Source organism: Callorhinus ursinus, unplaced genomic scaffold, assembly GCF_003265705.2.
Source record: "Callorhinus ursinus isolate GAN/ISIS: 27379988/994484 unplaced genomic scaffold, GSC_fseal_2.0 scaffold57, whole genome shotgun sequence".
NCBI lineage: Eukaryota > Metazoa > Chordata > Mammalia > Carnivora > Otariidae > Callorhinus > Callorhinus ursinus.
Window position 1 is genome coordinate 556,517 of NW_027397119.1, and position 24,313 is coordinate 580,829.

The 24,313-nt window shown below is 44.8% G+C and overlaps 1 protein-coding gene and 1 non-coding gene across 2 annotated transcripts in view; both read right to left on the minus strand.

Moving 5' to 3' along the window:
• The window catches only part of IL19 (interleukin 19), an 88,954-nt gene that overhangs the window by 2,496 nt on the left and 62,145 nt on the right, over nucleotides 1-24,313 (minus strand). Inside the window, exons 5-8 of the mRNA XM_073884454.1 lie at nucleotides 5,013-5,329; nucleotides 2,636-2,782; nucleotides 2,434-2,499; nucleotides 27-179 (exon numbers count right to left, since the gene is read on the minus strand). Coding sequence (XP_073740555.1) covers nucleotides 27-179; nucleotides 2,434-2,499; nucleotides 2,636-2,779 — 363 coding nt within the window. The 5' untranslated portion in view covers nucleotides 2,780-2,782; nucleotides 5,013-5,329. The remainder of the gene's footprint in view (nucleotides 1-26; nucleotides 180-2,433; nucleotides 2,500-2,635; nucleotides 2,783-5,012; nucleotides 5,330-24,313) is intronic.
• Nucleotides 21,813-21,917, minus strand: LOC112811316 (U6 spliceosomal RNA). Its single transcript, XR_003205032.1, has one exon. It is a non-coding gene; the product is annotated as a U6 spliceosomal RNA (small nuclear RNA).

Genomic DNA, 24,313 nt, shown 5'->3' on the forward strand with positions numbered 1-24,313 from the left:
CAGAGAGTCCTGATATGACCACTCACACATTGTTGCAGAGCCTTTTGCATGTAGAGGAAAGAGTTGGCAATGCTGCTGATTTTTCTCAAGATTTGAGGGTTCAGCTCCCGATGGTCCTTGAATACCTTGTCCACGTAAAATGCCAGGAGGTTCTTGGTCATGCAGCATACGTCTAAGGGCTACAGACACAAGTTAGAGAAAGCCCCAGGGACCCTCTTCTCTTACCATCTCAGAGACCAAAGAAGCCTATTTGAGTAGGGGCATCAAGGAACAAAATAGCTACAAGTTGATTTTTTAAAATTCATGTTGTTCTCAGAGTATCCATGTCCTCTCACCACATCAAAGCTACTTATGAGGAGAGATTGCGGTTCCTCTTTTTTTTATGGCCAGGAAATATAACAGCAAGCGATGGAGCCCAGTCACAGACTAGAATTCTCTCTACAGCATCCCAACATGTCATCACTGACTTCAGCTTAAACCCTTCCAGGAATTCAGTGTCTCCCTTTTGAAAAGATCCATGTCTGAGCAGCTTTCTGGAAAAGTACTTCCTTATGTTGTGCTGTGGTCCGCCCCTCCGTACCCTCTCCCACCCATCAACCTGTGTATAAATACATGTGTATAAATATCAGGAGCTCTTGCATACCAGGTGTGTGCTGGGCACTATTCCTTCCATTGTAATTACATTGTATTTATCCTGACCGTCCTGCTCTGCTCCCCCCACCACCCCAATCTGTCCTTTTTAAACTGCAGGGATCATTTGAATGGAGCTAAGATTTGCAAGAATGGAAACTGACAGCGGCAGAAATTTGAACCTCTGGGCTTGTCGGGTGCTGGCAGAGTGTCTTTGTCTCCAAGCGGGGAGGGGGAGGACTTGAATTCCCAGGACACAGCTCAGAGCAGTTGTCTAGGCTGAGTTTCCTTCTAGCAATTTACACCCTTCCCTGAGACCCAGTGAGTTGCTTGGCAGGAGATTTATAGCCCAGTCTGAGAAGGGAGGGGTGTGAAGCATTTAGGGGGACAGTGCATCCATCTTCATTAGCATTAAAGCAGCAAAGCCTCCTTGGACGCACAAGCAGCTTTTCCTAGATGGCAAACTCTACTTGTGAAGCAAAACCCTTCCCCTCCTTGGCTCCTGCTGGTTCCCTTAACCAAAGGAGCAAAAAGTGGCACACCTTTGTTTAATCAGGGAGGGAGGGACAAATATGATAAAGACCTGCATCCTCATTGACTCTTATGCCACATCAGCTGTTTCTGGGCCTAGAGAGGAGAAAGAATCTGGAGACAGAGGGGGCTTGGGGGTTCAACCACTGGCTCAACTGCTGACTAGTCATTTTCTCTCCCAAGCTATCTCTTTGCTCATTTGAAAATGATGGCTTTGGAACAGGTAGCCTTCTGGGTCCCTTCCAACTGCACTATCCTATGAGTCTCTCATACAGTTGGCTGGAATAGTATTTAGTAAGTGGCTACATCTATATACTACAAACGGATCAGGCCCAATACTGCCTAAAAGAATTATCTCACTCAGAGAAGCCAAAGGGGGGGAAAAAAAAAAGAGTAACTCATTGCAACTATTCTTTGCACTCTGGCAGATAAATCTCTGAAAAAAAAAAGATATTTCTAGAATGCTTACAAGGACTGGCGGAGCTCATTTTTAAGGGTACTTCTCGGTGACCCCTTCTGTAAAGTGAATTCTCACCTTGTAGCCAACTGTTTTGTAACATACTCAACACCTCTCACCTGGAGAGTTTGGATGGATCTCTTTACTGGCTTTCCTGCCTCACATTTTCCATTGTAAAGAACATCACCAGAGAGTCTTTCTGAAAGATTCTGTGGTCATACAGTCTTTGGCTCAAGAACCTACACTGACGACTTATTGCTGTATTATAAAGTCAAGGCTCAGCCTAGCTTTGAAGGTTCTTGGTATGATGACTCCTGTGTATTTCTCCACCTCAGCCTCTTCCACTCACCTCACTCAGCGGCACGACCCTCATGCCACAAGAGTGGTTGCTTCACTGTCCCCTGACCCACATTCATTGATCTCACACACATTCTCCCTGATCTCCAGATTCCTTCCTCCTTCATCCACTGACCCGTAGCCAACTCAACTTTTAAGTCACTGCTCATTTTCTCTGCTCCCCCATGAAAACTTCCAGAATCGCCCTGAGCCACAGACAACCTGCCCCCTTTGAGCGTGTGGCACCCCCAATCCCTCTCTAGGTAAGTGCTGTTTCTTTGATCCCTCCTAGGGGTTTCCAAGTCCCTGAGACACAAGTGTGCCCTAACACATCAGCTGGCAAATGAGAAACTGGGAATATTTCGAGAGTACACTGGAAATTGGGAAGGAGAACAAGACAGAGTAGGGATTTCTTTCTCAGCCCAGGGCCGCTTCACCATAAAAATAACAACACAGAAAGAGCTGATACAAGCCAATACCTTAATGCTATGCAGCGTCTCCGATGTGGACAAAATGGTGACATTTTGGAAGGTGTCCTTAGCTTGCTATGGAGGGAAACATAAGGACAGACACAAGCCTTGAGTACTCCATGTCCCCCTGAGACACAAAGGATAATGAAAAGGAACTTGCTCTTCAAGGTAAGATGGAAAGCCCACACCTTCACCCTGAACCCACACTCACAATGGTTTTTTTGATTTCTTGGAAAGCCTCTTCTATATGGTGTATATCCATGGAAATCAGACACCTCCTCAGACCTCGGGTGCGCATTGAGCCCAGGAAGAACATAGCAGCCACGAGCCAAAGGGAAACACGCTGTGCCTTCATGTCCTGCAGGAAGGGATGGAAGTCAGCTGTCCAGCTGAGAGGGGAAAGCAATGGGACCCCTGACCAAGCTCGCCTCTGGACCTCAAGGCAGGCCAGGCAGCAGCCAAGAAAACAAGACTCAGTACCTCAGCCTTGTGGAGTTCACGGTCATGTGTCTCCTCCTCTGGTTTTCTTGAATCAATTGAATGAGCCCTCTCCCTCCCCCGGTGTCCCCACCTTCACCCCAGAAAGCACAATACAGTGCTCTCTCAAGTCCCAGGGAGTCTGTTTGTGTGGATATCACTCCATTATGACTCAACAGGGCTCCTTTTGTCAACAGTGATGAAAAACATTGTTTTTAATAAATTAAATAGGAAAAACAGGGTTGGTAATACGCCCTAGGAATTAGGCAACAGATCTGAAAAACCCTAAAAGCACATTTTTTTAATGTTTGCTCCCGAAATAGACGACACCCTTTTATTATAAACCCCCGATGTGTATCTGCTTAAAATCATTTGTTTGAAGCCAACTATGAAGATGTCACCTTCTGGAGAAGATGAGAAAGGGAGGCACAAGACACCTCCAAACAGCTAATTAGCCACAGTGAAGCGAGAGAGGGGGGCAAGTTGGCAGCTTCCCCTCTGTCACCCACTGAGCCAGGGTCTGTGAGGGACAAGTTTGCAGCTCGTTAGTCCTAGGCAGGACCAGACTTTTCCTAATCCCATCACCCAACCAGCCTCTGTCCTCTCTGCCTCTCCCATGTAACCACTCTATGGTGTCATTCAGACACATGGAGAAAAGTCTCTTTCCCTGACTTTCCCCAGCACTACCCCAGGGCTTAGCCTTAAAGAGGTCTTAAGACAGCACGTGTGATGAGACCAGCCCTCTGCCCAGCATCCTCCATGGTGCACGCCCAGAGCTCTCGTTTCCAGCCGTGTGTGCGTGTGTGCGCGCGCGTGCACGCGCGCTGCGGTGGGTGTGGCCCGTGGCAGTGCACAAGATAGGAAGCCAGCTGCGGGGGCTGCAGAGCCCCCCACCCACTCCTTACTGTAGCTCCCAGTGCCAGAACTATAAAGCACATGTGTGTGAGAGTGTGAGCCTCAGCGGGCCCCACTCCCCATCACCGTTCCCCAATCTTCCTAGGAATTCCCAAACTCTTCTCCAGAAAACCAAGAAATAGCAAATCCTATTTCGAAAACCATTTTGCCTCATGTCTTAGTAACTCAGTATCATTCCCCATGAGCACACAGTTGTAGAATGAGACCTTACCATGTAGCAGGCATCATGCCAAAGGGCTTGATTCCTCTTTTCCCATGGTAGGGAAGACTGTAGAGTCCCCCACAGCTCTATCCCCCCTCGAGGCAACAAAGACACTTCTAGAAAGTCAAGTGAGTGGGAAAAGAGCACAGTTTTTCCTCTGATAAGACGATTTTCAGAAGCAATGGGCCATCCTCTGATCACCCCGTGCCTGGACCCTCAGACATTGTGCAGAGGAGAAAGATGCCTCCCTTAGCTTGGTTAGGCAAGCCCAGACATCTTGGCCAATTCAGAAACAGTAGTAGCTAATGTTTATCATACATGCCACATGTGAGGGGTATTGTGCCGAGCATTTCCCACAATTATCTTATTGAATGCTCACAACCACCCGGTGAGGTGAGTTGTTTCTGTCCCCATTCTACCCAAGAGGAAACTGACACAGAGAAGTGAAGACACCTGACCAAGGTAGGCGGCCAGCAAGTGGCAGAGCCAGCCCTGGAAGACAGGTGCATTGGCCCTCGAGCCCGCTGTCCTTACCACCACACCATCCCACGGACTGTAGCATTCCCTCCGGGGCTCAACTGGATATCCCAGCAGCTCCCCTCCCACCAGACAGACAGGAGCACCTTTCTGAACTGGTCCCCCTGAACCAGCGATGGTCCTTATATTTAAAGAGCTATTTAATACTGCAAAGCCTTATTTTAAAAAAGAAAAGATATCAAATGCCCAGCACAGTTCCTAGAACGAAAAGGTTATAGTAAATATTAGATTCCTTCCTCTTCCCTTCCCTCCTGCCCTCCTTCTTCCCCATTCTCCATCTTTTCTTATTGAGAACAAGGTACTAGGAGGTTCATCCTCTATATGGAGTACCCTTCCCCATCCTACAAAATACCCAGGCCATACACAATGTCGACAGGTCACCTATCTACAGCAGTGAGGGACGAGGGCTAGGACGGTGTGCCCAAAAGCCTCCAGCGAAGGCCCACGTGAGCCTCACCTCTCACCAGGTGCTTCCAGGCCGCTTCTGTGTCTCCTCTGTCTGCTCTTCGCCACTCAGAAAGGGCTGGTCACTTTTATGCAGGTGGATAAGAGGAAATGTTGTCAAAGTTTACTGGGTGGGTCCGCCTTTGGGAGATTATTTTTCTCCTCTGTTTCCTTAGTATCTCATTTCCTTAATTGTTTTCTTTTCTTGCTTCTTTGAGATATAGCTGATTAATCATTATTAAGAAATTCCTCTTTCTTCTGGGTCTTGACATGCAGCTTCTAGGAAGAATAAACTCCCCATCTCCATGCAAATGAGAATTTCTTGCAATTCTGTGTCCATACAGAAAAATCCAAGTTAGGTCACTGTGGCATGCCACCAACAGTACCCCGCAGGCAAACTCAGGAAAGTATTCTCCTGACAGCCCCACCCTGACAGCAGCCAGCCCCATGAGACGCTGCAGGTGTCCTTGGTCTCGGCACACTCCATCTGCCCGATGCCTCATACAGCTGTTGAGCACCTTTTTTTATTTTTTTATTTTTTTATTTTTTTAAATTTTATTATGTTATGTTAGTCACCATACAATATATCATTAGTTTTTGATGTGGTGATCCACGATCCACTGTTTTTGTATAACACCCGGTGCTCCATGCAGTACGTGCCCTCCTTGATACCTATCACCGGGCTAACCAATCCCCCTCTCCTCTCTAAAACCCTGTTTGTTTCTCAGAGTCCATAGTCTCTCATGGTTCATCTCTCCCTCCAATTCCCCAACCCCCTCATTTTTCCCTTCTTTCTCCTAATGTCCTCCATGCTATTCATGTTGAGCACCTTTTTGTGCCAGGCATTAGCGAAATGCTCTACGTGCATTATTTTGTTTAACCTTATGGGAAACCTCTTTTCCCCCTCTCAGAAATATATCAGTTTGGACATCATCTCTTTCCTCTTTCTCGTGTCCCTTGGAGGGCCCTTTCATCTCGATTAATGCAAGGAGAGAAAATGAGAAGTAGAAAGTGGGAAAATGAGGATGTCTAGGGGCTTGGCAGACTCAGGAACAGAGCCTAGAGTCCTTGTTCTTGGAACAGAAGACCCTCCATCTAAATTACTCTTTGTATATAAACTCTACATCATGACTTCTCCAAGGATCAGGGTTTGGGGTGATGGTAAGGGAAAGATAGGTTGTAAAAAGTTTCCTCCCCAAATAATCAGAGCTTGTTTTTACCAAATGAAGCACTCTCAATGAAGATGGGCTGTAATTACAAGAGACCCACCAGGCCCTTTGGACAACGGGCTGGAGCAGACCTTGCAGGCAGCTAGATTGGGGAATGATGGGCAGGACACCGGCAGAGAAGAAAGAGGGACAGGGAAGTCTGGGGACTTTTTGTAGGGGTAGGTGCAAGGGAAAGAAGCTATGAGAACTAAAAACCTTGTCCAGCATCTTGGACTTAATGATATAATATATGTCCTAAGAAGCAGTCGATTGTAATGACCATGGAGTAGCTCTAGATTTATACCCTGCCTTTCCCTCTTTTCTGTGAGACACTAGACAAGCTGTTTATGACTTTTCTGAAGCTCAATAAAATAAGTAAAATAAACTATGAGGATTTGAATGAGCTAATGGACTTGATCCACGATAATTTTACTCAATAAATATTATTTATTCCGATGCCGTGTGCCAGGCACCTGGAAAAAGAGAAGACACCTTTGTTAGGAGTTAATAGGTGTCTCTCTCTTCCTTCTAGCAGGGAGAAAGGAGCTCTCTTGAGTCCAGAGATCTCCCACCCACCCACTCCTGCTTCCCCGCAGAGGGAGTGGGCAGGAAGGTGGTTGCTGTGTTCCCAGCACGGCCTGAGCCTTCTGGCTTGTAGCTCACAGATGGTGACCCAGCCCCACATGCTACATGATTGCAAAACTGTCCCTTCTGGCTCTCACCCTGTATTCAACCCCTTGTACTCAGACTGTATGTTCTGACCCAGCTTTTATTTCAGGGCAGAGATGTCATATCGGGGAACCTGCAGAGGAAGGAAAAATGTGTGATGTGTTTATAGATCCTTTCTAGCATGCAGTATATCATAGCAGCTGGGCCTATAGCTCTGGAAGCAGCCTGGCTTAGGCTGCCTGCCTCTGATCCTTGTGGCTGTCAGACTGAAGGCAAGCCAGTTCGTCTTTGAATGATGCCTGCCTCTATTTCTTCATCTGTAAAATGGTGTTAATTGTGCCTACTGAATACTTGCCATGTGGACAGGGTGTGTAGATTTAAATGACCTGGCACATAATAGGAGCTTCAAAAATAGTAACCTTTGGGGCGGCTGTGTGGCTCAGTCAGTTAAGCTTCTGACTCTTGATCTCAGCCCAGGTCATGATGTCAGGGTTATGATCTCAGGGTTGTGAGTTCAAGCATGTTGGGCTTCATGCTGGCTGTGGAGCTTACTTAAAAAAACTTTTTTAAATTTAAAAAATGGTAACCTTTGTTAATAATTTTACAGTCCCCTTTTGAGGCCCTAAATTGGGAGGAAGGAGAGATAATAAGAAATGATTTCCCTCCATCCTAAGCCTTGATGCCTAACAATATAACTTAAGGTAAGAATATAGATTGCGATGGAATGGCATTCCTTCCAGGATTGCAGTCAAACCATGGATTTGATCCACAAATATAGGGCTCTGTCTAACCTTAGTATTGGATCTTCTAGAACCAGTTGACCCATCATTGGAAACCAGAGCTCAATTTTCCATCTGGTACATGGGGAAGCAAAAGAATGTGAAGGAAGACTTTTGAGCCAGAATGGAGAATGCTCTGAGCTTGACGTGTGCTGGACACAGCTCTTTCCAATCCCCTGTCCCCACCCACGAGCCACTCCAACTTCATGAACTGTTCATGGTGGTGCCAAGGTAATTTCCTCTCCATAAAAGAGTGCAGCTGACCCACTCCTCTAAGTGCTAAATCCTGGCCTCAGACAAAAACTGAGGCAGGCATTACACAACTCCAGAGGGCACCATGCCCATTGCCTTTTATGGGAATGAAGCTCCATGGAGTTGAGTGGTATGGTCCTACTGAGTGATCTGAACAAAATGGATAAGGTCTGTATGAATGATTTTGTGCGTATCATTGCGAGGACTGTACCACACTAGAAAGAATGATAGAGAAAGCGTTTGTAAAAGAAAGAAATGTTGGTACTGATGAATGGATGTTCCATCTGGGAAGTAAATAGAAACATAAAAAGAATATAAATGTTTAAATGTCTTGATAAATACATTTGCATTTTAATGATATGTTTAGAATTTGTATATAGCTGTGAAAATAAAGCAAAAAAAGATAAATTTCCCAGTCCTTGGGGACTTTAAACTTAAAAAGTTTCTCCTTTGTTTGGGATTTAGAAATGAGTGTCAGAAAGGCTAGCAGAGAACACCCAGTTCAGCATTCCCATTACAGCAATGAACAGATGGAGGCATGAACCAGCCCTCTGGCCACACAGTGAGGAAGTGGCACCCTGTTCTCAAATCTCCATCTCTTGACTTCTAGCTCAGTGTCCTTCCTAACCCCATGCTGCTTTCTTATCTTAGGATCACATGGAGTAGAACAGAACACAAAGCTATGGGGAACCTCAAGCCTGTTTAGCAGGGAATGTGATGTAACTCTCCCAAGCCAAGCTGTTCTGACTTGCCTTCACCCAGGAAGTCCATGATCTAAGGAAATCTGAACTGGCCAACCCTGCCTAGCAGGAGAGGGAAGGACAAATTGGGCATCTATGCTACAAACACTTGGCCATGCCTTCTCCTTTCTCACCCACAGGACTCCCAGTCAAGTCTTGCTGATCTAGAGCCTCAGATCCTGTTTGAAACCTTATGCCAATGGATTACAGGTCAAATGGCATGAAATAACCCCTATGGAGACTGGGGAGGAGGAGCCAGGGATGGGTAATAGAAAGAATCCAAGCATTGCCTCCCCATTCCTTTCCTGAATCACTGACCTGGTCTCACTCCCAACAACACATCTTCTCCTAGGAAGTGCGACTTTCTAAAGAGCAAACCCAGTCTTGGTGCTCCCCAGCCTAAAACTCCCAGCGTGGCTCCCAGGGGCTACTAGGATAAAGGGCTAGCCTGTCCCCATAGAACTTCGGAACCATCACAATCAGACTTTGTCCACATCTTCAACTTCATCTCTCGATGAGCCCCAAACACCTCACTGCCCCTTCTCACCTAGAAAGCCCTCCTGTTGCTTTATCTGCTTTGCAAATGCTATCCAGCTTTCAAGACTTAGCTCTGGCGTGACTTCCTGTGTGAAGTCTCTCCCCTCTTCCTTTCCCTCTGCCTTCTCCTTCCTCCTGCCTACCTCCACCCTGGTTGAGTTGACTCCTCTTTCCTTCATATTCCCACTGGATGGATACCAGAGGGTCAATTAACTGTGAATTTCAGATAAGCACATTTCAGTGCTCATCCATCTAAAATTCACAGTTAACTGGGCTCCTGTATTTTCTAAAGATTTTTTTTTTTAATTTGACAGAGAGAGACACAGCGAGAGAGGGAACACAAGCAGAGGGAGTGGGAGAGGGAGAAGCAGGCTTCCCACAGAGCAGGGAGCCCGAAGCGGGGCTCGATCCCAGGACCCCGGGACCACGACCTGAGCCGAAGGCAGATGCTTAACGACTGAGCCACCCAGGCGCCCCTGGGTTCCTGTATTTTCATTAGTGGAATCTGGCAACCTTACACCGAACCATCTATAAAATTCAACCCCAGCAAGGGGCAGACCCCGCTTGTATGAGGCCCGTAGCTCATTTAATCAGGGAGGGAGGGTACTTTTTAAGAAAAGAAATTTTAAAATAAAAGTACAAAATTAGAGACCAAAGTGAATCTTTATTTAGAATGATAAAAGAAATCATAACAAATTACAAATTTTAAAAGCTGACAAATATCACACACCCAAAATCCAGGAAGATAACTGAACACTTTTATCAATTAACTACATAACATCTCTTTGTTTGTTTCTTCTTTGACAATGATTTTGACATGTTATTTTCTATGAAGAGAATAAAAAGATAAGTCTGTCTTTCCTGTGGTATAGTTGTCCAAAATTAGGTTTTTGTTGTTGATAGTTGGAATGCATGACATACGTGACAGGTTTACACCCTACACACATGGAAATTCTGATAATTTCTGCTTCACGAAGTTCCCATCAGAAAAGAAAAAGTATCTGATTCATTTTTAATCATATATATTGCATTATTGAATAAATATTTCTATGTTGACTAGATTTTAATGAAAACCAAATCTTTGGCTTACAGTTGTATATGCCTGGAAGAATTTTCAACACACTTCCTTCTCTCTCCATACATCTCAAACCTTGCTTCTCTTCTGCTCACACACTTCCAGTAACAAGAATTAGCACTGTCGGTGGAAGGAGTGTTCCTGGTGCTATTCTCACACCAGAATGGCTAGCAATATTTTAACCACATGCAGATGTGATTATAAGCCATGAAAATATATCCAATAAAGGTCAAATGCATCCCCAGGTCAACTACTCCAGATCCCCTAGGTATTGTGGCTTCTCTATTATCAGCTGCCATGAGGAGAAGTCAGAGTGAGAAAGGGCACTGATCTTAACTGATTAAGGCTAAAATACCTTCATCTTGTGAATTTTACAAGAATATATGACATGTGAACATTGCTAAGACCCCTCCACAGACTTGAAAGGAGCCCATGCAAGTGAGGAACCTGAAGCTTAAACTTACTTAGCTAAACAGTAAATCCCTACCGACCACAGACTCTAGGATAGTACATTGCATTTATTTGTATTTTGTAATTTAATTTTTATTTTTTTTTAATTTTTTAACATGGCTTATGAATTTCTGCATTTTTTAAGATTATTTATTTATTTATTTATTTGAGAGACAGAGAGAATGAGAGAGAGAGAGAGAGAGCATGAGAGGGGGGAGGGTCAGAGGGAGCAGACTCCCCGCCGAGCAGGGAGCCCGATGTGGGACTCGATCCTGGGACTCCAGGATCATGACCTGAGCCGAAGGCAGTCGCTTAACCAACTGGGCCACCTAGGCGCCCTTAATTTTTATTTTTAATCAAAGGTGACCACGTACATGATTTTAGAAGGCATATATGTGATGCAAACTGCATTCAGTTGCCCCAGCCCTCCCTACCTCTTATTCCTATGCCCTGTAGGCAACAGCTGACAATATTCAAGTTCCTCTTCTGTTACCTAGCTCCATAATTCTAAAGAACATGCATTTATTGCTATCTCAAAATCTTTGTTTTAGAAGTGATCTATCAGCTTATTACAAAGGAAGATAAAAATTTAGTTCTTGAATAACACCCCATGCCAACAATGCTCACTTCCCTCCCCCGTCCTGCAAGTATAAACATATCTCAGTTACACTTCTTTCAAGGCAACATGTCACAAAAGTCCACCTACAGAGGAATGAGCCATTGGGAGAAGGCGAAGTCCTGCTCTCGGGCCCTTGTGTCTCGACTTGCTCCAAGGAGAACCAGAAGAATAGTATCAAATCCAAATGTTCCATCTGCTTTTCATTCCATTAGCTTACATTTCTCATGGTCACGAAGTCAGAATTCACAGACGAAAGGAGCTAGATTAACAGGAATAGCTAACAACTATTAAGCATGTTTATGAGCCCAGGCACAGTATGAAGCATCTATATACATTATCTCTTTTGATCTTCCTACCTGCTCTATGAGGTAGAGGCTGTGTTTGTGTCTATTGTTTTAGCTGTGGAAGCTGACACTTGTCAAATGCTTCAGCCCAGGGCACTGGGGAGCAAGTGGCAAAGCTGAATGCAACCTAGGTAGCCTGGCTCCAGCACCCCCACTCTTAACCACTTCATTCTACCAGACATGAAGAAGCATCTGGTCCAGGCTTCTCATTTACAGATGAGGAAAGAGCTGGCTGTATAATTTTGGACAAGTGAACCTCTGTGCCTCAGTTTCCTCGTCAGGAGAAGTGGGGTTGATAATTCCTGCCCTGCCCTCCTCTGTTGCAAATCATGTGTCACATCCATGTGTAAGGGGTGATAAGGAGCATAGTGAGGGCATTTGTCTGGAAAGAAAGAATTGCCTTTTCTCTCTACCTATTTATCTAAGAGTGCCAGATTAACTAGCTATTCCTAAAGCTTTTCTTGTAGCACAATCATGGTTTAAGCGCAGAAAAAGTTAATGATGCCCAAACTACAGATCCAAGATGTCTGTTTTGTTCCTTTGAGAAGTTTGTGAAATATATGGGATGACCCACCCCCAAAATGTGCAGAACATACAAACTTTCTTGTCTTGTCCAAAGCCACACAGCTGAATAGTGGTGGACTGGGGACCCATATCTCTAAACTCAAACCAGTGCTCTTTTCATTCACTTGACCTTTGTCACTTCTTCTGGCTTCTTCCTACCAATATAGAAACCTTCGTACAATTAAAAAAAAAAAAAAAAAGACATCTCTTCCTTCCAAGCAAAGAAAAAGCAAAGAAGCAAATGGTATAGAGAATATGGCTTGAGAGCACCCTTCCCAACCAACAAATCCAGGCATGTCAGCAGAAACTGATTCTGTAGAAATCGGATATGGTTTTTCCCTTATTGGTAAAATGAACCGTGTCAGTAAAAAAGAGCTGTTCCCACAGGCACTGGGAACCAGAGAGTTCCTGAGGAACATTTCATCTCAAGAGACCTAGGGGGAGGAGAAGGTTGAACTGGAGGCTGTTGACTGACTGCATGGTTATAGTTAGTGGGCAGCAGATCAAGGGTTCATGGATCTGAAATACTTGAGGTGGGAGAGCAGGCAGGCAGGAAGACTACATCCTGTGTCAAAACCTGGACGAAACCCTAACCAGCAGCACCCCATCACTGAATTATCCCAACCCTTAGGATCCTGTCTATACAGAAAGCCAGAGGTTTTGCTTAGACTTCCAATCCTAAAGGATGGTCTCCACTGGTTGGGTTAAACCTCCACCATATTCCAAGTACAGATTCATTCCATCGGGCATGTTTAGTGGAAGCCAGCTGTCAGCATCTCTTAGAAGTGAGCTAGGAGGGGCACCTGGGTGGCTCCGTCTGTTGAGCATAAGACTTGATTTCAGCTCAGGTCATGATCTCAGGGGTGTGAGATTGAGCTCCACATTGGGCTCCAGACTCAGCAGGGAGTCGACTTGAGTTTCTCGCCCTCTGCCCCTCCCCCTGCTCATGTTCTCTCTCTCTCTGAAATAAATAAATAAATCTTAAAAAAAATGTGAGCTGGGATTTTTGCTTAAGGCTCAAACTTAAAACACGTTGCAATTCCTCCAGGAATCCTCTTGCTCCTCTCTTTTTTTGTCCACTTGGTCTCCTCTCAGCACTTGTGAACTTACTCTGCGCTCTGTTCATCTTCGCTTTGAGTTATTTGAGCCACTCTGAAATCTCCTAACCATCAGACTGACTTGAGGAGGACTGAGACTGTGTCTCCTCCGTCAGAGAGTGCGCTCTAGCTAGCAACTAGATGGCTCCTTGCCTAAATCAACCTTTAAGTTGGAGAACATAAGGTCAAGTTCTTGCTTGGATATAAACTCCATGATGGCAGGGACCTTTTCTCTCTTGTTCCTTATTTTGTCTCCAAAATGTAGCACGTAGTAGATATTCCATAAATGTCTGTTGAGTGAATGCAGGAATAAATGGCAGATGATGGAAACTTCCAAAAGCGTAGAAAATTGCAGAGTTTTTTGATGTTTCCCCACAGCCACCTATAAGTTCTGGTGAGTTCAACATGAAGAGTTTGCCCACTAAGCTGGTTGCCCAGTAGGGAAGGGTCCCCGGATTTGTACCATAGAAATACTTTCTTTCTGTGCCCCTTAAGTGAAGCCCTACCATAGAAAAATCAGAGAGGTCAGGTGCAAAGGGTTTGCGTGCTTCTCTCCCAGCGTCCACAACCATCAGCCCCCAGGAATAAGTGGAGGAAAACAACTCTGGCTGTTGGAGTAGAATTGTATAGGTCTTTTTCTTTCCGTATATGCACCTATGCTAGAGATTTAAACAAAATGTGGTACCAGAAGGAAAAATTTTGAACGTGACATTTTCTAGATATTAAAGAATTATCAAACAGGACAAGAAAAAAACTCAATTTAGCCAGTTATATCAAAGCAAAATTCATCATTTTGTCTAATGCACTTGAAGCACAATAACACAAGCACATTTTAAGTGCCAGATTAACTTGCCATCCCTAAAGCTTTCCTTGTAGCACGATCATGGTTTAAGCACAGAAAAAGTTAATGATGCCCAGACTACAGATCCAAGATGTCTGCTTTGTTCCTTTGAGAAGTTTGTGAAATATATATGGGATGACCCCCCCAAAATGTGCAGAACATACAAACTTTCTCTCTGATGTCCATCCATGAACACTCAGGAGTCCATACGCTCTAAATATAAAACCTTAAAAGACTTGGATTTGGGTCTAATTTTGACACTTGCTGGCTGTATAATTTTGGACAAGTGAACCTCTGTGCCTCAGTTTCCTCATCAGGAGAAGTAGGGTTGATAATTCCTGCCCTGCCTTCCTCTGTTGCAAGTCATGTGCTGCATCCATGTGTAAGGGGTGATTTAAGGAGCATAGTGAAGGCATTCATCTGGAAAGAAAGAATTGCCTTTTCTCTACCTGTTTATCTAAGAGTAGTTCACAATATGCTCAGTGATGAAAGTCACAGAAAGAGAAAAATCTGATGCTCAAAGGGACCTGACACTGGGCCTTTCAATTGAGTTTCTTCATGTTAGTCCTGCCTATAGAAGGGTTTTTCCAGGGCAGGAGGCTTGCACAATCTCTCCCTTAGGAGAAAGCAGGAGAATAATTTCGGACCCCCATAGGTCTATGACCCCAATGACATTGGCAAAGCCAAATGATGCTGAGTTATGGAATAAGCCTGGACTTAGGGTGACCAACCATCCCAGGTTGCCCAGGACAGAAGGGTTTCCTGGGACACAGAACCTTCAGTCCTGAAGATGGAAAAGTCCCAGGCAAACCAAGATAAGCTGGTCACTACAAGTTTGACTGAGAAAGAAGGGCCAGATTTGAGATGGTGCTGCTTAGTAGCTGTGCAACCTTGGGCAAGTCCCATAAGGCTAACCTATATTAGCCTCGGTGTTCTCATCTAGAACATGGAGTAAATAAGGACAAAACAATATAACATATAGGTCCTCTCCTAGCTAAAGGGGGGAACTCAATAATTTTTTTTTTTAGTAGACTCCACACCCAGAGTGGAGCCCAACACAGGGTTTTAACTCATAACCCTGAGATCAAAACCTGAGCTGACATCAAGAGTTGAATGTCCAACCTACTGAGCCATCCAGGCACCCCAGTAAATGGTTTTTAATTTGAAAATGCAAGCAACAGGAATGTAACTCACTGAGGAGAGTCTGTGCCTTCCACTTCTCCACCAACACTCTTACCAACACAGGTAGGATCTGTCATCATTTCTTACTCTCCAAAGTATTTTCACAGATGGTCTTGCTTTATATTCTAAATTCCTTGTATGTAGGGAAAATGTTCCTATCATCTTTTTCCAGACAGAAAACTGAGGCTTAGTGATTAGAGCATCACGCACCAAGGCAGAGCTAGCCCTCCAACCTGAGCACCTCAACGTCTGACTCAAGTGCCTTCCCTCCAGACCATTCTCCTTCCCTCTCCCACGGGCAGCTGCTAGTGCTTTCCCCCAGCTGGGGGCCAGGCATCTGGAGACTAACATTCCACTGTTACCAAGAGTGGCAGTGCCAGAATGGGCATGAGGAGACGTTTCACCCCCCACCACACAAGCTCATGATCATTGCTGGGCACCACAAGATTTAGGGCTCAAAATGTTCTTTCCCTCTGAACACGTGGAGATCCTTTGACCAAGCTCAAATGTGCTTCGGTCAGATCCTTCTTAAGAAAAGCAAGAACCTCATCCCCATGGCTTTGTGCTTCAAGAATTTCCTTGGCAGGAAGCAGCCAGAAAGGCCTCCAAGGGGCACTGAAGGTTGAGAAGGTGATGGGCAGGAGAGCAGGAACAGAAACCATTCCCTGCATTACCACTCACAATTATCCTTCAGTCACGGCTCCTCCCTTCCAGACCTTGCATAGAGTTAGGTTTGTTTAACAACATCGGCTCTCTCTTCAATCTCTCTCCTTTTTTTTCCCCAGCTTCTAGGATTTTGTTAACATGAGTTTTTAAAAGCAAACGTCCCTACCAGTGTGGTGGTGAGGGTTGGGGAAGAGGGGAGGGGAGAAGAGGGAAAAGGAATTCTTCTCTACTAATAACAAAGTTGTACTAGCATGTTCTCCTTTTAAACCATTAGGAAAGTAATCCTTGTGGGGACATCAATTGGTTGAACGTTGGACTCTTGATTTCAGCTCAGGTCAGGATCTCAGAGTTCTGAGATCCAGCCCCCAGTCAGGTTAAGCAGGGAGTCTGCTGGAGATTCTCTCTCTCCTCCCCCTCTGCCACCCACCAACCCCCCACTATCATTCTCTTTCTCTCAAAAAAAAATTTTTAAAAAAGAAAAAAAATTAATCCTTGATTTGCTAGGGAAAATTTGTGGAGACTACAGAAAAAAGGAAGGAAAGAAAAGTGGTTACTCACAGGCATTCTCTCCAGGAATAACCCTGCTGTCTTTTTTTTTTTCACCTTGGATCATCAAGAGAAAAATGTTTAAAGGGTGCACACCGTGACCCATATCCCTATGCCCCAACCCCCACAAGGGCCCTAACCTGAGCCCACTTTAGTCACTTTTATATTCATTCAACAAACACATCACCCTGTGATGTGCCAGGCACTGAGTTAGGTTCTGAGAATACAGAGGCAGACAACACGAACAGCGCTGGTCCCCCACAGACCTCTCAGTGGTAGAAGAGACAGGTCATTAGCCAGTCACGGCCACCACATCGCCCTTACCACCCAAGAGCTGACCTCTGTGCTAAGCATTTTTTTTTTAAGATTTACTTATTTATTTATTTGAGAGAGAGAGAGAGAGAGAGAGAGAGAGCACGCATTGGGGGAGGGGCAGAGGGAGAGACGCTCAAACAGACTCCCTGCTGAGCGAGGAGCCACACTTGGAGCTCAATCCCACAACTCTGAGATTATGACCTAAGCCAAAACCAAGAGTCCAACACTTAAACAACTGAGCCACCCACGCATCCTTGTGCTAAACACTTTTAATTATCATTATATTTGCTCTTTATAACCCTGTGAGGAGGTACTATTTTCAACCACATCACACAGATTGAGGGAACTTAGGTAAGAAGAGCTTGAATATTTGGACAAGGGCCATAGCATTAGTGAGGGAGAAGCTGGGGTCTGGACCCACAGAGTCTGACTCTGGAGTGGGGTGAGGATTAAGACAGTGCTGCCCTGGGAGACCCTGTGTGGTCAGAGAAGAGCTCCTGAGGAAGTGAGGTTTACCTGGAAACACAAGACAGAAGTACCGAATTCCATTCTTTCTTTCAGATCATCCACCAGACTCCAGCATCCCCCCTCAGGAGTCCCACCCTATCTTTGCCCCTAGCGTGGTTCTTCAAGACCCTACATCTGCCATTTCCACATCCCTTCTATCCTGGGGCGGTTCCCCATCAACCCTTCTCAAACTCCCTCAGCACTCAAGCTTCTTACCCAGGACCCTGCCCTGTCTCGTTCTCTCAGGGGCATCTTGGGAATTCCCCTTCTCCCCTCACCCCCAAAATTTTCAAGCTTAGCCCAGAACTCTGGTTTTCCCAGCACCAAATATTAATCACAGTTCAGGCCAAAACTGCCATGCTCAGGTTTCCCCAAATTCCTGGGAGGGTGGGGCAGGGACGTGATGAGGAAGAATCTGGGACTTTTTAACTCCTGGCCACCCCAGAAAGGCAGGGCAGGAATCAGGCCTGAGGAAACTTGAAGAACCTGGCATCTCCTCCAAATTAAGGTGCACACCAAGCCTTCTCCCTAAGTGTAATTGGCTTTCATTCCAGAGGGCCTGCTTTCCCTCCAGCCCAAATGACTCCGGGTTCAAAGGGCAAAGGGAAGGTGGATGCTGATCCCAGGGTGGCAGATACCAGAGAAGTCTGTCACTGCTCACGTCTGCCTTTCCTTAGCTCTGCCAGGCCTGGGAAAGTTCAGAAACACCTGGCAGGTGGCAAGCTTGCATCCACCTGCTGCAGTGGAAGCCAGTAGGACAGAGAGAAGCTGATGGCACTGGAGCAGGGACTGAGCTTTTGCCAAGAGAAAGACACACCCAGACTGTTAACCTTGAATACTTCCTCTTCCAGAGGATTCCTCTTTCGGGAATTCTAACCTCAGGGAACTCCCAGAGCCTGAGGAGGAGGAGGAAGAGCATGTGGGAAGGTACTGAAGTCACTCAAGGTCTCCTTCTAGGGGAAAGCCTAATGGGGGAGCAGAAAGAACTTTTGACAAGGTCAGCTCTTCCTCTGAAAGCTGCAGAAGTCATCAGAGTCGTGGCAGCAAACACTTACACAGTGCTTACTGTGTGTGAGGCGCTTCTCAGAAGAATGCTTGATAGACTTGAACTCATTTAATCTTGGGTCCAGGAGAACGTGCTCCACTGAGGCCTTTTACAGGTGCTGGGTCCTGCTGCTAATCTGGTATTTGGATAGCATTTTAATTTACAAAATCTGTTTTATCATCGCATCATTCATTGATTCAGCATACTGAGCATCTATGATATCCCACTGAGAACACAAGCTTCTTCTCTGAAAGCATGAAGAGTCTAGTGGGAAAGACAGGGAAATAAAAAGCACAATCGATTATAGAGGGATAAGTGCCTTAAGGGAGGGAAACACATGCTGTGGGAATATCGTGGAGAGTTACTTAATGTGAACTGAAGTGTGTGGGGGTGGGGGTTCTCAAAGGAGGCTTCCAGGTGTCAGGGACACCTTGACTGAGTCTTCAAGGAAAAGGAAGAAAAGCCATGCTAGACGGAGGCCTGGAGATGCCTGAGAATGGCAAGTCTGGGAAACACATGTTGGCGGACATGGGCAGAGTTTGGAAGTGAGGGGGAAAGCATGAGGCAAGACCATGAGATCCTTAGAGTTTACACTTCCTGAGCTGTGTCAGGGGAGACTCGCTGTGCCCATCCCCAGTTGTCCTTCAAGCCACCCCAGCTAATGCCGTATAGAGTAACAGCAAAATGCTCTTGCCAAGCCATGCCCAAAATTGCAGATTCACGAGGAAGTAAATGATTATTGTTGTTTAACCACTGTTTTGAGATAGTCTGGTTTTTTGGACAACGGATACTTAAAACAATCACTTCAGAGTTGGGGCATCAGAGGAGGAAGAGGAAACCTATGTGGGAAATGGCAAACATCAATACTAGGGGCTGATACCTTTTTTTTTTTTAAGATTTATTTATCTGGGGCGCCTGGGTGGCTCAGTCGGTTAAGCATCTGCCTTCGGCTCAGGTCATGATCCCAGGGTCCTGGGATTGAGTCCCGCATCGGGCTCCCTGCTCAGCAGGAAGCCTGCTTCTCCCTCTCCCACTCCCCCTGCTTGTGTTCCCTCTCTTGCTGTGTCTCTCTCTGTCAAGTAAATAAATAAAATCTTTTAAAAAAAGATTTTATTTATTTAGTTTAGAGAGAGAGTGCACATGTGAGCAGGGTGAGGAGCAGAGGGAGAGAGAGAGAGAGGATCTCAAGCAGACTCCCAACTGAGCAGTGAGCTCGATACGGGGCTCGATCTCATGACCTCGAGAGGTGACCTGAGCCAAAATCAAGAGAGGGACGTTTAACCCACTGAGCGACCCGTATGGCCCATGTAACCCATGGGCCCTAACCCATGAAGTATTAGGGCCCATATCTTGATCCTCCCAGGTACCATGTTTGGTTAGAAGCATATATTGTTTGAATGACATCTGCAAGCTAATCATATCAGCTAATTAATATTAGTATATGATTCTAGATGATGCTAAAGGGGCGTTAGGCTTGAACGACAGGGATATCCTCAGAATCTTGATATAAGAACAGGGACAGGGCACGATGTTGGTACTTCAAAGAGTATAGACTGGTAAACTGAGGTCAGCCTAAAGGGGGATTTCTAATAGCTGGCCACAGTCTTCTACCTGGTCCCTTGACCTATTGATTTTTATCAATCACTTGGATAAAGTTTAGAAAGCCATGTTTATCAAAGTTGCTAAGGACATGGACCTTGGGAAGTTAGTGGGCATATGGAATGACAGAATGAGGATCATAAAATATTTTGACAATCTGGAGTGATAAGTTTAATCCAACAAGATAAAATTTAGGAGGGATAAATGTAAGACTTTGTGGTTGGATCTAAAAAGAAAATCTTCACAGGTATAGAATGAAAAAGGTGTGGTCTAGCCACAGGATATATGAGAATAACCTAAGAGTTCAGTCTTCGGGTTTAGATAGATGTACACTTACATTTCAGCCACACTGCTTAGTAACTATGAGCTTTGGGAAATTATTTTCACCTCTCTGAGCTTTAGTCTTTCCTTGTAAGAACTGGAGGTAATTCATCTAAAGGGTAGTTTCTGGCACAAAGTAACTTCTCACTAAATGGCCAGCAAAAGATCTCAGTTATTTGTAAAGATACTGATGAGACTGTGACAATCCCCAGTTCTCTACAGAATCTAGGAAAGAGGGGCGCCTGGGTGGCTCAGTCGTTAAGTGTCTGCCTTCAGCTCAGGTCATGATCCCAGGGTCCTGAGATCAAGCCCCATATTGGGCTCCCTGCTCAGCGGGGAGCCTCCTTCACCCTCTCCTGCTTCCCCTGCTTGTGCTCTCTCTCTCTCTGCCAAATAAATAAATAAATAAATAAATAAATAAATAAATAAATAAATATCTTTTAAAAAAAAGAATCTAGGAAAGACCTGTCCAAGATAACTTTCTCTGATGGAAGAAATATTCTATAATCCATGCTGTCCAATATGATGGCCACTAGCCATATATGGCTACTAAGCACCTTAATGTGCCTATTGCAATGAGAAATGGAATTTTTACTTGTAATTATAATCAATTTAAATTTGACTGGCCACATGTGGCCAGTGGTTACCATATTGGACAGCCCTGGTCTAGATAATGTTAAGAAATGCTAACCTCTAAACCTAACTAGGATCTGGAAGGGACCATTTTCACTTGATTTCTTTGTCAACTTCTGAATTGATTGACTTTTTAAATTATAACTGAAGTGTACAACTTGGTAAGCTTTGCCATATGTATACACTCATGAAATCATCACCTCAGTCAAGATTGTGAACATATCCAGCACCCCCAACAGTTTTCTCCTGCTCCATCATAATCCTTCTCTCCTGCCCCTCTCACTCATGACCCCACTCCCCCCACTGCCCAGGCAACCACTAACCTGCTTTCTGACAGTATGAATTAGTTCGGGTTTCCCAATATATTATATAAATAGCATCATATAGTATATAGTCTTTTTTTTTTGTCTGGCTTCTTTAACTCAATATAAGTCATCCACGAGATTCATTCATGGTGTTACACGTATGAAAAGTTCATTTCTTGTTATGGCTGAGCAGTATCCACTGTGGTTATACCACAATTTCTTTAGTCACTCACCTTCTAATGGACATTTGGGCTGTTTCCAATTTCAAACTATTGCAAATAAAGCTGCTGTGAACATTTGTGTAAAGTTTTTGTATGGACATAGACTTTCTTTTCTCTTGGGTAAATGACGTATGGTGAACTGGTTGGATCATGTTGTAGATATCAGTCTAGTTTTTAAAGAATTTTTGGGGAAGTATCTGTTCAAATCTTATGCTGTTTTTAAATTGAATTGTTTGTTTCTGTTCTTTTTTTTTTTTTTAATGTGAATCCTTTATTGTCCTGTAAGGTCATGGCATAAAACAAGATGGGATGCTTTATGAATTTGCGTGTCATCCTTGCACAAGGGCCATGCTAATCTTCTCTGCATCATTCCAATTTTAGTGTAGATTCTGCTGAAGTGAGTGCAAGTTGTTTCTTAATATCAAGTTTAATACAGAGTTTATATTTGCTGGATACAAGTCTTTTATTAGATATATGCTTTGCAAATATCTTCTTCCATTCTGTGGCTGGTCTTTACATCCTCTTATTAACAGTGGCTTCTGAGAAGCAGAAGCTTTTAATTTTGGCAAAAATCCTATTTATCAACTTGTTCTTTTAATGGGTGTGCTCTTGTCATTGTACCTATGGAATCTGCTTAAGCCAAAATCACCAAGACTTTCTCCCATGTTTTCTTCTAGAAGTTTTATAACTTTAAGTTGTATACTCAAATCTATGATCCATTTTTCTGTGTGATGTGCACTAAGGATCAAAATTTATTTTTTAAAAATATGGACATCTAATTGTTGCAGCACCATTTACTGAAAAGACTATCCCTTCTTCACTAAATGCCTTTACATCTTTGATGTAAAATCAGTTATCCACATGTGTGCAGGCCTATTTCTAGACTCCCTATTATTTTTCCCTGACTTATTTATCTTTCCACACTGTCTTGATGACTATAGCTTTGTGATATGTCTTGAAATCAGAACACATTAGCCCTCCAAATTTATTCTTCTTTTTCAAAGCTCTTTTGGTTCTTCTCAGTTCTTTGAGTTTCTACATAAGTTTTAGAATAAGCTTGTCAATTTTTACAAAAAGTGTCTATTGGAATTTTTATTAATATTTATTGAATCTATAGGTTAATTTGGGGAAAATTGCTATATTGACAACACCGAGTCTTCTGAAGCACAAACAAGGTGCATCTCTCCATTTACTTGGGTCTTCTTTAATCTCTCAGCAATGTTTCCTAATTTTCACTGCACAGTTTTTCATATCCTTTATCAAAGTTAAACTTACAGGGCCACCTGGGTTGCTCAGTTGGTTAAGCGACTGCCTTCGGCTCAGGTCATGATCCTGGAGTCCCATGATCAAGTCCCACATTGGACCCCCTGCTCGGTGGGGAGTCTGCTTCTCCCTCTGACCCTCCCCCCTCTCATGCTCTCTCTCTCTCAAATAAATAAATAAAATCTTTAAAAATAAATAAATAAATAAAATTTTAAAAGGTTAAACTTATATATTTCACATTTTTTATGCTATTGTAAATTGTAATTTTCAGCTTCAATTTCTGATTGTTCATTGCTGATATATAGAAACACAAATGATTTTTGTACATTTAGAAATGCAATTGTTTGTATATTAATCTTGTATTCTGTAGTGTTGCTTGACTCACTTACTAGTTCCAGGAGCCTTTTTGTAGATTCTATAAAATTGCCTATGTAGGAGGCAGAGCAAGATGGCGGAGGAGTAGGAGACCTGGATTTCGTCTGGTCTCAGGAATTCAGCTGAATAGGGATCAAACCATTCTGAACACCTACGAACTCAACAGGAGATCGAAGAAGAGAGTAGCAACAACTCTCTGAACAGAGAAGCAACCACTTACTGGAAGGTAGGATGTGCGGAGAAGTGAATCCGAGGCGATATTCGGGAGGAGAGACGGCGGGGGAGGGGGCCTCTGTCGGCCGCTTCTGGCAAGTGCTAGAGCCGCGGAGCACAATATCGGAACTTTTAGAAGTTGGCTCCGCTGAGGGACGTCGCTCCAGTCGCTAAGCGGGACGTGGAAACCTCGCGGGACAGTGTGGTCTCAGGACCCTCGGGGTCACAGAAAGACCGGGGGTGCCTGAGTGCAGCAGAGCTCCCAGGGATTGGAGCGGGGAAGCTGGCTGCAGAGATGGAGCCGAGGCGTGGGCTCTCAGCTCGGGGTTGCCATAAACTGTGATCCGCGGCCCAGTCGGGCCACTGCTCCTCCAGCAGGGACCCCACAAGCAACAGAGCCGGGGAGACTCCCCTTCCTCCCCTGTGAGGAGCGGCGCAGGAGCGCACCGCAGGGATCTGCTGGGTTTGGAGACTCCACACAGGGTCGGGTGCCAGAGATAGAAACGCTTGGTCACAGGCTGGGTGAGCACGGAGTGCAGAGGGAGATCGGGGAGACAGGAGTGATTGACTGCTTTTCTCTGGGGGCTCACTGAGGAGCGGGGCTCCGAGTTCTTGGCTCCTCCTGGCGGAGATTGGGAGGCCACCGTTTTCACTCTCATCCTCCAAAGCTGTACCAAGAGCTTGCAGGGAACAAAAGCTCTCGAGAGCAAACCCGAGCAGCTTGCTTAGCCCGGACTCACAAGGGCGGGGCAATTCCGCCTCCGGCAAAGACATTTGGGAACCATAGCAACAAGCCCCTCCCCCAGAAGATCAGCACGAACAGCCAGCAAGCCAAGACGAAGTTTACCGATCAAGGAGAACGGGAGAACTCCAGCACTAGGGGAATACTCACATAGAATTCATGGCTTTTTTACGATGATTCATTAGTTTTTCAAAGTTAATTTTTTT